At 36.8% G+C, this 11,846-nt stretch overlaps 1 protein-coding gene across 1 annotated transcript; it reads left to right on the top strand.

The window, feature by feature from the left end:
* Window positions 1–6,587: 6,587 nt before the first annotated feature.
* LOC104233649 (uncharacterized) lies at window positions 6,588–10,466 on the top strand. Its single transcript, XM_070146316.1, has 9 exons — window positions 6,588–6,833; window positions 6,909–7,074; window positions 7,157–7,395; window positions 7,467–7,607; window positions 7,853–7,939; window positions 8,030–8,121; window positions 8,254–8,489; window positions 8,567–8,686; window positions 10,411–10,466. The coding sequence occupies exons 1-9, from the start codon at window positions 6,588–6,590 to the stop codon at window positions 10,464–10,466; spliced, it is 1,383 nt and encodes a 460-aa protein (XP_070002417.1).
* The last annotated feature ends 1,380 nt before the right edge of the window (window positions 10,467–11,846 follow it).

The following is an 11,846-nucleotide window of genomic DNA, read 5'->3' as shown; positions in this document are numbered from 1 at the left end:
GTCCACAAAGTCGGACGCCATGCCATGCCTACCCAATTTGACCACTTCTTCGGATCTTGGCTAATGTACCAAGACAAATCATCTCCCTTCAAACTCCTAATGAACAGCTTTATGCGGATTCTTTCATCTTTCCCTACTCCAACCAGCTTGTCATAGTAAGTTCTCAAATGGACACTTGGATCCCCTGTACCATGAAACATTTCAAACTTCGGAGGTTTGTACCCCTCGGGCAGTTCGACATCGGGCTGTATGCAAAGATCTTCATAGTTCAGCTTTTCAATTCCCTTACTTCGTTCAACGCCTTGAATTCGGCTAGTCAATTTCTTGAGTTCTTCAACCAGGTTCCTGATGAGCAAATCCTTGTCATCAAACTCGGGTGTGCTTGAGATGGGTTGGGTGGAGTGTGGCATAGGCTCCACATAGATGGGGGTGTTATGGTGGGTGTAAAAGTGGTCATTTGTGGAGTTTTGAAGTTCTAGGATGAGCAGCGGGGTGTTGTTTGAGGTATGGCAGGTGTTGTAGTGATGGTGAGGAGCGGGATGGTTTTGTTGCTTTGGGATATTTTGTGGAGTTGTAGGGTTCTGAAAATTTGGGAAATTGATAACTGGAGTAGTGAGGGAAAATGATAGATTTTCCAGATTCCGAACCTGATCAAGTTCTTCCTGGAATTTCAGCAGCTTTTGTTCGAGTTGGGATGCATTTTCTTTGGAAACCTGAGTACTGTGACCACGAGTGACCTCTACCCGTTCAGTTAAGTTCTCTTTTCTGACATTATTCAAATCTTCCATCTTCCCTTTGTTCTTGTTTTTGACAGGACTAAGAGGAGGAGTGGGAGGAGGGCCCCTGGATCTCGTGGAATAAGATGATGTTGACAGAGTGCACGAACTAACCTTTGGAGAGGGGAATAATAAACAAAAAGTAAAAAACAAAAAGGTAACAAGTTAGTGAGGATTATAGGAAGTATTACAATATTTAAACACATAATGCGATAATGTAAATCGTGTCCTAATTTGGGGACCTCTTTGTGCCCGAGGTAGGCCTAGCGACAAATTGATTTGGAGAACTTAGAATGCTAAATGCCTCATTGATAGAAAATAAGACGAATCCCAAATTGACACTAAACAAACAGGAAATAAATGTCACTACTGGCCATTGACCTTATTACATTTTATAAAGCAAAAAAGAAAAAACTCCTATGTACTTGGTCCCAGAAGGACCTTCCCCAAATTCGGCATCTTTGGCTCCATCGAACAGCTTTCCCAACTCGCGAAGTCCTAACAATAGTTAGGCTCTGGCTAGATGTCCGTCTTCATTTCCTTCAGCATTCTGGCAGTCTTCAACCCTCTTGAGAAACTTCCTTTCAAATTCCACTATGCCCCACTCCAAGTATCCCAGTCGTTTGTTGGCACTGACAGCCATGTCATTCCACTCCTCAATTAACTTCTGGTTGGCTTCTTGTATCTCACGGTGCTCGCTTTTGCACTCCCGGATCCTCTTGAGCAGTTGGTTGTATTTGACATGTGCCTCGGCCCTTTCATCTATGATCCTGTGGCCCCTAGCGAACCCTGGCTGGCCTAGACCATCGTGATTATCTTCCAACTAGCCTGAATAGTATGGAGCGCAACCAGCATGGTTCTGTCTGGCTCGATGGTATCTCTCCCCATGACAATCTTGCAGTGCCACATATGCTGAGCTTGGCACTTATGAGGACTATCATCAGCCTGAAAGTCAGCCCGAAAATGACTCATCTTGTCGACCCTGGGTATAACCTGCTTCCTACCAGCTTGCCTCATAACCCGGATGGGGACATAAGAGTATGTTCCTCGCAGACCAATTAGTAACAGGAAAGGTGCATCTCTAGATCGGGCGATGAATCCCTCGGTCGGAAACCACTCGAACATCCATTGTACCTGGTCCTCAGTTAGATTATCAAATAGCTCTACCCATCTTTTGGCATCTTCTGGCTAAGCGAACATATTAGGCATGTAATTTATTCGCTTCGGATGATGGAAAGTGATATGATCATCCCAGTCCCTTCGCTGAATATCTTGTCGGTATTCACCCCTTTGGAGATGCTCCATGAGCCAGAGTTGGAGTAATAAATTGCAGCCTTCAAAGTGTTTGGCTCCCTTTTGACACTTCTCTAGGGATCGATATATTTCCGCAATGATCATGGGCACAATGCTCAATGGTTGTCCACCAATTCCCTCCATTAAGGTCCTAGTTACCATAGCCAGCTTGGTATGGATTCTTGCTTTCTTCATGGGATACACAATTAACCCGAGGAAACAAAACATGAATACAAAGACCCTTCGTTGAATATGCTCTAATGATGTGATGGCAAACTCGTCAGGATAGGTATGGTAGGATTTGCTGTGCCCGTACCTCTCATACAAATAATCAAAAGGGATGTAGGATTCTTTCAAACATGTCAGTTCTGGGTTCTTCTTCAAACCCATCATTTTGAGGAAGCCCCTGCCCTTGCGGTTCTCAAGCATTAACAAACCCAGAGTTTCCCATGCTATACCGGCCAATCCTCCTATCTCTTATAGCAAGGGTGACATCTCAATGTCCCCGAAGCGGAATACAACCCTCTCACAGTCCCAGAACAAAGTAGCAGCTTCTATGATCCTGTTGTTGGGTCGAATCTCCAGAATAGAAGATAGATTGCCCAGATATTTCCGAATAAGAGTTTGATCACTAGAGTGAAGGTCCTCCCACCAGCTTAGCAATTTTCGGTGGATGTTAATGACCATGCCGAATCTGGGGACTTCGTGCCTCATATTTCTGCAAGACAAATAAGGTTAGGCCCTTACCCCCACCAGACTCGACTATTTAATATCAACAATCGGCATAAAGCATTTAGTTCTCCAAATAAATGCACAGAATGTGGTGATGTCCGTTTGGGTTTAGGGAAATCCTGTGGACTTTGGACAAGGCATATCTTAAAGAGTCATTATGTGGATAACATAACTGACTCGGCTAGGTTTAACCATGATGCATGCACAGTTTAAACAGAGTAAGGTTTCTATGGGGTTTTAGACTGGTACCCTTGAGCGGACAACTCAAAGGGGAAAGGCACGGAACCGTCGACTACACCGTTGATCGACTGGTTTTACCGCAAATATGCTTTTTTCGAATTTAGGGATAATAATATAGGAAGAGCGCAACCACTCATTTTAAGCGTTGCTATGATATTTGTTTGGGCATGAGTGAGATATGATGTTGAGCATGATTATGCAATAATTAAAAGCATGTTGGCATGTATTTACACGTTAAGAAAGCAGTAAATACAGTAGTTTCATAATTTGAAGCAGTAATAAAAGGAGGAAACAAAAAAAGAAGTCAGTTTTGCAATTGAAAAGGGAATTGAATGCTTAAAGAAATTAAACAAGTAATTGCACATAAAGGAGCATAAATTCACAATGATAGTCTGAAATGGTAAAAGCCTAAAAATCCCCAGTAGAGTCGCCATGCTGTCGTGCCCCCTTTTTCTCGTGAAATTGGGTTTATGACATCTGGTATGGGACAACTCGTTCCTTCAGGAACCGAGTTTTGCATTTTTGAAGAGTTGCCACCTAATGATTTAAGGTGCATTAGGACACCAATGAGGTTCAATTCTAAGTCATTTGAATAACCAGAGATAGGGTAAGGTCTTGAAGTTATCCCAAGGTGAAGGTGTTATGCATCCCTCAGGATCCACGCACTACTAGAAAATAGGCCTATTGGAACAATTTTCCTGGAACGATTCTAAAACCGTGGCAATAGACTGAATATTGTAACGGTTACAATTGTTACGATAACATTTGGATGAAACCAACACAATTTAGAAACTAAACCGTTCCAGTTGACACTTAACCGTTACCATAGGTATTTTTATAGGAACGGTTTTATAAACCGTCACAATATACCTATTTATAGGAACACTGTTTGAAAATTTTGTTATTGGAACGAGTATTTGTTCCCTCTTCGTTTTCCGCTCAATTTTGCTAAATCCGCCAATAACCCCCTTTTCCTTTTATTTTTTTATATATTTTATTAATGTAAATGTAATAATGAATTTAAAGAGTACTTTATTGTCCATTCTCCACAAAACTATCGTTGTCGACACGTCCAAAGTCCATCCATCCACAAAACTCAATTCACTAATGAAATCAGTTATCTTTGTCAAGTGGCTAACCCTAAATTCCCAAGGTCCATTCATTAACCCAAAACCCCCTAATCTCGACTGCTAACCCTAAACTCCCAAATCCTCAAAGTCCCAAAATCCCCAAAGTCCTAAAATCCATTTATTTAACTCGAAGGAGATGAAGAACATAAGAATAATTAAAGACAGCGATTACAGGTGAAGAAAATATTCCAATCGTGAGAAATTTTCGATCCAAAAGACAATCTGTGAGTAATCATTTTCAGGTATTTTTTCCTAATTTGGGCATTATCTTCTATATAATCATTCTTTTTTCTTTTTCTTTAAGCATTATGGTGTGAGCAGTGTATATGATTTCTTGCTTCTTTTTTTTTATGTTTATAACCCAAATTGTTTGGGCTTAATTTTCATTTGGATATGGCTAATGTAGGTCAAAATGTATTTCAGTAAATATTGTGAATTCTTATATGAACTAAATTTCTCCGGAAAGTTACATTGAATTTTCTATTGCATGAGCTATTAAGTTGGGTAGTTTGGGTTATCGACTCTGAATGGCATGAGCTATGTTAGAGCGGTACCTCCCCTGCAATTTTGATTGTAGAATGTCGTCTCCTTGTTTTGATAAAAACTGTTCTCAATAACACGCAATGCACAATTCCTGTAACATCTGTTGTAATGCTAAGCCTTCTAGTTTAGGGATCAAACTCTATAAGAGAGGTCTCCCATATTCAATTTGAGTTGTTTTAGATCATCCGTAGTTCGACTAACCTACTATATATGTGTTCAACTAGTTAATGTGTCCGCGCTTTGCACAATCGGACATAATTTCTTTATAAATTTAATTGATAGAGAAGCCATAAAGTCACATGTGCGTGGTCCAGGACATGATCCCCATCTGCTGTCTTTTCTTTTAAACAAAGATGCAAATACATGGTTAGTGAAGAGAGGACCACTCTCTTGTACAGTTTTGCTGCTATGAACAGTTAAGCTAGAAAAAAACAAAAGGAGTAAATGAACTATGATATAGTTATACAAATCATCATATCAAACTACTTTTAACCTTGTAAACTTCCTTGGCTCCAAAACAGTGGAATATTACAATAACTTCCTCAAAATGTTGCAGCTTCCTTTTGTTGTCTTTTACCCGTGTGAATGTGCCTCGGCTAGTGGAACACAAAATCTGATTTTAGATTAATGGATCACATGTATGGTATAATGTATCAGTTTGTCTTCGGTTTCCTTCTGCCTTCTTTCCTTTCTTCTTACTGATAATGCTTTCTCTTAACTAGTAAAACTATTGAATAAGTTTTATAACACTTGTCATGTTAAATGCTTTTCCTTCTTTTACTTTCTATTAGTACATTATGTTTTTTTATTTTGTATAACAATGTACATGCTAAAATTAGCAAACTTGTTAGCAAAAATAACATATGTGACCTTACTAAGAAATCTATCTTCTTACTGTTAAATATAAGAAGTAGTTACATATGTGACTTCACATGTTAGATATCTTACCTACTTATTTAGATTTAACTTCTGCCTGATTTTTCTTGACTTGATCTCTCTTTCTATCTCTGAAATCTGCTTTACATACCATTCCATGAACTTTTTCTTGGCCTTTGTGTTTTCGATAAATTTTATTCTCTTTGGGTCTGTCAAGATGTAGGTATTGTGTAGGACTGTTTTAAGTATGGTGATTTCAAATTGAATATGGTACAGTCAAGTACTGTGGAGAAATATGTTATTAAAGAATAGATGGATCCAATAAAACCTGTTTGTTTGTAGATATTCTTGATTTGTTCAGAGATATGTATGTTTAGTTGGTCTTCTTGTCAAGGCTTTGTTGAAGCTTTTTAGTGCTTCTATTGCTGGACCCTAATCATTATTTCATGAGGCACATCTGGTATAGAGTATTTTTTTCTCAGATGCTTCAGATCATTTTTTCTTATGCCTTCTGATAACTTGTATTGTGCTACTGATACAAATCATTTCAGTTACATGTTACAACTTTATAATAGGTTATTTCGTCTTCTTAAAATAGCTCTGAGGATCCAGATGAGGAGATAAAAAGAATTGTTGGCAAAATACAGTAGCAACCCTGATTCAGAACCCCGTTTGAAGTCACTTTTACCCAGAATAATTTCTACTTTTGCTGGTAACAAGTATTAGAGAGATAATAGAGGAGCTAGAAAATCATCAGCAAAGTGCTGATACATTGGGTAAGGTTTTACAAATTAGACTTTTCTCATAGATGAATTCATGTTCTCTCTATTTTATACTATTTTTTCTCCACAAATAAATTCTATATCTTATTTTCCTATCAATGAGTAAACTTTAGAGCCATGCTTTATTTTCATTTTTCATGTGTGAGTTCATCTTCTTGACAGTGGTAATTTATTTCATATTTAATTTTCTAAATTTGACAGGAATTTGAATAGTCATGAATCAGGAAGGCAACTCAAGTAAAAATAAAAAAGCTAAAAATTGCATTGCAGCTGGATCACTTGCATCTTTGCTGAACCAAAAAGTTTCATCGTTGAAAACAAAAAGAATTGTTCAAGCTACAAGGGCAAATGACAAGCATCAGCTGAATTTAATTGAAAAACAACTTCCACAATTAGGAGCTCAAATGCAAGAACAATTGTTGCAACTGCCTCTACCTTCTGCTTCTCCTCCAACCCAAACTGTACATGTGCAAGTGCCGCAAAAGTCATTGAACTCTACCTCTCTTGCATCATAAGCAGTACGTGAACAATTGCAGCAAGTGCAACAAAAGTCACTGAACTCTACCTCGCCTGCATCACAAGTAGTACCTGAACAAATGCAACAACTGCCACTGAATTCCACCACTCGTACTTTACAAATGGTACATGAACAATTTGAGGATTCTTCCAATCATGAAACAAACGAACAATCCAAGGAACAAGGCAAGAACATACAAATTTCATTTCGTTAAATTAACAAACAATATTGACTTTTGGTGATTATTCTTACTTAATATTAATGCAGGTCCTTATGCCGAAAAAAGAAAAAGAGTCAAAACTTTGATGTCAAGTGTTCATGGTAGGAAAGAGCACAAACTAATTGTGCTAAACGAGAACAATCAACACATAGGTCCTACTGATATTGTTGTAGTAGAGTTGGGTAGCTTTCTCGGCACATTGGCAAGGAATGCACCCTTTTGCCCTCTTAATGTGTTTAATCGGAGGAAACTTGAAACAAAAGAAGATATGTGGAAATATATCAAGGTTTGAAGTTCGCAATATTCTGTGTAGATATTTCATATTTTTACACTAACCTGACTGTACCAAATTTGTAGGGAAAATATGACATTCCTGATGCTGCAAAAAGGTGGATTTTTGATTCAATCGCTAATGCTTGGAGAAAGTATAAGAATCAATTAATGAAAGACCATTTTCAAGTTTATGAGAATGACGAGCTTCGAATGGAAAAAAGGCTGGTTGATGTTCCTGAATCTCAATTTAGGGATCTTAATTATTGAAACTCTGATGCCTACAAGGTAAAACTAAGTACTGTCTCATGATTTGCTGAGAATGTCTAGTTTATGTTTAATTAGAAATACTGAACTATCTTTATAGATCAAATGCACTTAAGTTACATAACTGAAGTGCACAATTTAAGCTTGATTTGAATCTGTTGGGAAAACTAAACTGGACAACTCTATATTCATTGACTGATTTGCAGAAAATGTCCAAAACCAATACCGAGAATTGCAAAAAGTTGAAATGTTCACACACTGCTGGCAAAAGAAGTTTCGCTCGAATATGCGAGGTTTGATATTTTTTCTTCTTATTATTCTTTTAAATATGAACTTACTAACTTTAATCTGAAATATTTTTATGCCACTTTTTATATAATCAGGAAAAAAAGAAAGAAACTTCTGAACCTCTATCAAGCAAGGATATCTTTGTGGCTACGAGAAAAAGAAAACCCGATCGAGTATATAAGGCCTCGTATGCGGATACTCTTAATAAAATTGTACAAGTTATTAATTTAAAGTTTGTTGTTATCATTTTTCTGTTCTTAGTTATTGACTCAGTGTCATATACTTTCTGATTTGATAATGACTCAGTTTGGTCTTGTAGGCTGAAATGGAAAGATTTCAATCATCACAAGAAAGTCAGTCAATCATTTGCTGCATTTGCATCAGTCATGGGACCTGAGCATCCAGGTTGCCTAAGATTGTATGGACGTGGGGTTACCAAGGCTTCCTTAAAAAGAAAAGTGGGAGATTTTGGACCCTCTTTAAGTTCGACTGATGAGACGATGCAAGAAAATTGGAGGAAATGGAAGAAAGGATGGAGCATAGGATGCAATAAAAGTTTAACGCACAAAAAGATGCCATGGAACTACAAGTTGCAGTTAACATCATTTCACAACTTAAGCATCTGAATCCAGATTTACGGATTGATCCCAGCATGCTAGCTTTCAATGCTCATTCACCCAGAGAAGCTTCCTTTGTACAACAAGCTGCTATGCAACTAATCAATCGTCTATCTACTGGGAGTAATAATCAAGGTCAGTACGTACTCCAAATGTTACACCCCTTCTTTTATTTATTTATTTCTTTCTTCTTCTCCCCCTTCTGCTGCTTTTCTAAGGTTACACTTGAACTTATTCTTCTCTCTTTAAGGTTATTTCTTCGTCTAACTTATATATGTTAATCAAAAAAGTGTCTGGTTTTCTGCCAGCTTCGCCCCCCCTTATATATATATTTGATTATCTCATTTTGGAAAGAATATTTCTACTGTGCGTATATAATAAATGGATGATTCAGAGTTGATTGTTTTGTGATTATCTCATTTTGGAAAGACGATTGAAATCAGACTTCAGATGGTTCCCTGAGATTAATCGTAAATGTTAATATTACTCTCTTGTTTACTGATGTAAATACGTGCTGTGTATGTAGTAGAATTACTTCTACTGGTTTGTGCGTGGAAACTATTTCTATACCACTGGTGACTTTGTAACAATTTGCAATATTGACTGATACTATTATTTCTCTTTATTTTGCATTTAGTTTTTTTTGCTTGATTAAGTTCTTATTGTCTTTTTGTATGTGTTTACTCTCTAATTCTTATATTTAGTCTTGGTTAAACAGCGTAAAGATCTGTACTAATCCTTTTATATTGTTGAAGGGAAAACAAATGTATAGGATGATTCATATGTTGCCTGCATGTGTCTTTAATCTCTACATCAGAAGTACGAGGCTTTGTACTATTTTAGAACATCAAGTAGGTTGTCACTTTGTACTATTTTAGAACTTCAAGTAGATAATTTTTGTCTGATCAATAGCATTGAGAGTAGATGAGGTGCTTTTTTGAAGGGTTGTATTGCTTGGAGTTCTGAAGGTTTCCTTCCCTATCATAGTGCTAAACTCTGATTTTAATCCTATATTTTCCGTTCAAGTTAGATATAATGGCAGCAGGACTATCTGACTATGGATAAAGTGAAGTGTTCTTTGTAAAAGGTACTGCAGACCCAATCATTTCTTAATTCTTACTAGTAATTCATGATTCTATCTTAGGTTAAGACTTATTATTACTAGTAAGTGGTCAACTTTTCCACTCAACTGTAGCAGGTAAACCAAAAAAATTATCTGTTGTACCATATGTACCCTATGACATATCTACTATTTGTTTCCTTAGTGTTTTTGGGACCTCTTGTTTCAAGTAACCAATTAGTTGTAGTTTTATATATACATTAATGTGAAGTTGTGAACTAAGCATGTATAATATTCCTCTTAGACCTACTCTTCGCAAAATTAGAGTTTGGTATATGACTATAGTGTTTGTTGCTTTATTTTGACATCCTGCTTTCCTGCTTTATGTTCAGTTATATAGCTTCTTGAAGATTGTAAGTTATTTACGTTATGGTTGCTCTAATAGGGTGTTAGGATGTTAAATGCAAGGGTAGTTGTTAGCAGCTTGTTTTGGGTGGTGATTATTTTGAGACTGATCTTGCTGGTGAAACTTGGAAGTCTAGGGAAACTAGTTTAGTTTGTAAATTTCCAGTTCTTGGATTTTTATCACTTGACATATGTTGATGAAGCTGCTGATGTTGTTGTTGTGTTATCAGAAATTAATTTTGTTTTGAGGATGCTTTTGTACTGATAGGAGATTCTGGTTCCAAATGGGCTTGAGCTCTACTTGAAAGTGAACCTGAATCAATATTTATCTCTTCTTCTCTTGATAGCAAACCAATCCTTGAAGGATAATGACTTTATTTACTATCTTTTATAGGTCGAGCAATTGAAGAAGGGGAAGGTGGAGATTGTGAAGATCTAGACCTTACTTAAGAACTTTGAATTATTGTCCATGTTCTATGAATTTTTTGTTATCAACATTTGATATTACTATAACTCTTGAAGTGTTGAAATGTATAACTTATGTGATTGAGTTAAAACATTTTGGTTTTATGGATATATCAGCTTATTGGACAATATAGATTATGAAGTGTTTTATATTTTTATTTATATAAATTTCAAATTATTACAAATTTTTATATATGTAAATATTCATTTACAACCAGGGCATAATAAACTAATAGAACTGTTGCAATAATCTTGCAAACCGTTCCAATAGGTCTTGCAAATCGTTCCAATATATGTGACAAACTGATGCAATTGGTAGTTAAAACCGTTGCAATAGGAATAAAACCGTAAAATAGCGTAATGAAACTATTAGAATATTTGTAAATAAACGTTGCAATAGCTTACACAACCGTTGCAATAAATGATATGGTAACAGTTTCTAACCGTTGTAGTAAATAATATGGTAACAATTTTCAGGCATTGTAAACTTTATGGTAACAGATTTTAACCATTGGGACTGGGAAGAATACTCGTTGCTTCAGACATAGGAAAAACTGTTGCGATAGATAGCCCTCTAGCAACAGTTTTGATAACCTTTGCACGAACCGTTACTCTAGATCTATTAGCACGCCACTGTGTGTAACGGTTGCTAAACCGTTCCAATAACTCTATGGCAACAGTTTACCTGTCTGTTGCAACGGTTTTCCGGCTGTTGCCATAAACTCATTTTCCAGTAGCCAGACAGTTATTGTGAATTTAGCAAATATACAAGTACGGACTCAAATATTAGGGGATTTAAACACATAAAAAAGAAAGAACAATTAAAAGAAGATTAAAAAAAATTGCAAATAAAAGGAAAGGGGATCCTAGGTTTATATTTAATATGGATCACGTCAATGCAATACCTGGTAGTCACTACTCAAAAGAGGGGTTACATGTGGCATTAACGCACCGGTCATCATATCCATATCTACCCTTCCCACCCCGTTAAGGTATTAAAGCGCGGATTGGTCTCGATTACTATTGCATGCTATTACCCATCTCATTCCTATCAGTCCCGGAGGCACTTCGGACTACTAGTCCTAAAGGGTGGGATATTAGGCTGATTGGTTTCAAGGGATAAAATTCTAAGGCGACATAGAAAAAACACATACTGCATGTTGGGGAAGCATATAAACAGATAAAGGCTTAAATATACCTCCTTGAACAAAAGCACATAACTAGCATGACTTGCACATATTTTTAGGTCTGATTAAAATACTAAAGACGAGGGGAGTTTGATTATTGAAGCAGATTTATTTATTACATAACTCAGATAAGAAGTCTGAATCAGGCCTGCCTGCTGGTTGTAACAATTAACAAAGG

The sequence above is a fragment of the Nicotiana sylvestris genome, chromosome 5 (genome assembly GCF_000393655.2).
Source record: "Nicotiana sylvestris chromosome 5, ASM39365v2, whole genome shotgun sequence".
NCBI classification, from domain to species: domain Eukaryota; kingdom Viridiplantae; phylum Streptophyta; class Magnoliopsida; order Solanales; family Solanaceae; genus Nicotiana; species Nicotiana sylvestris.
The sequence above is the reverse complement of the archived record's forward strand: the minus strand, read 5'-3'. Positions and strand labels throughout refer to the sequence as shown.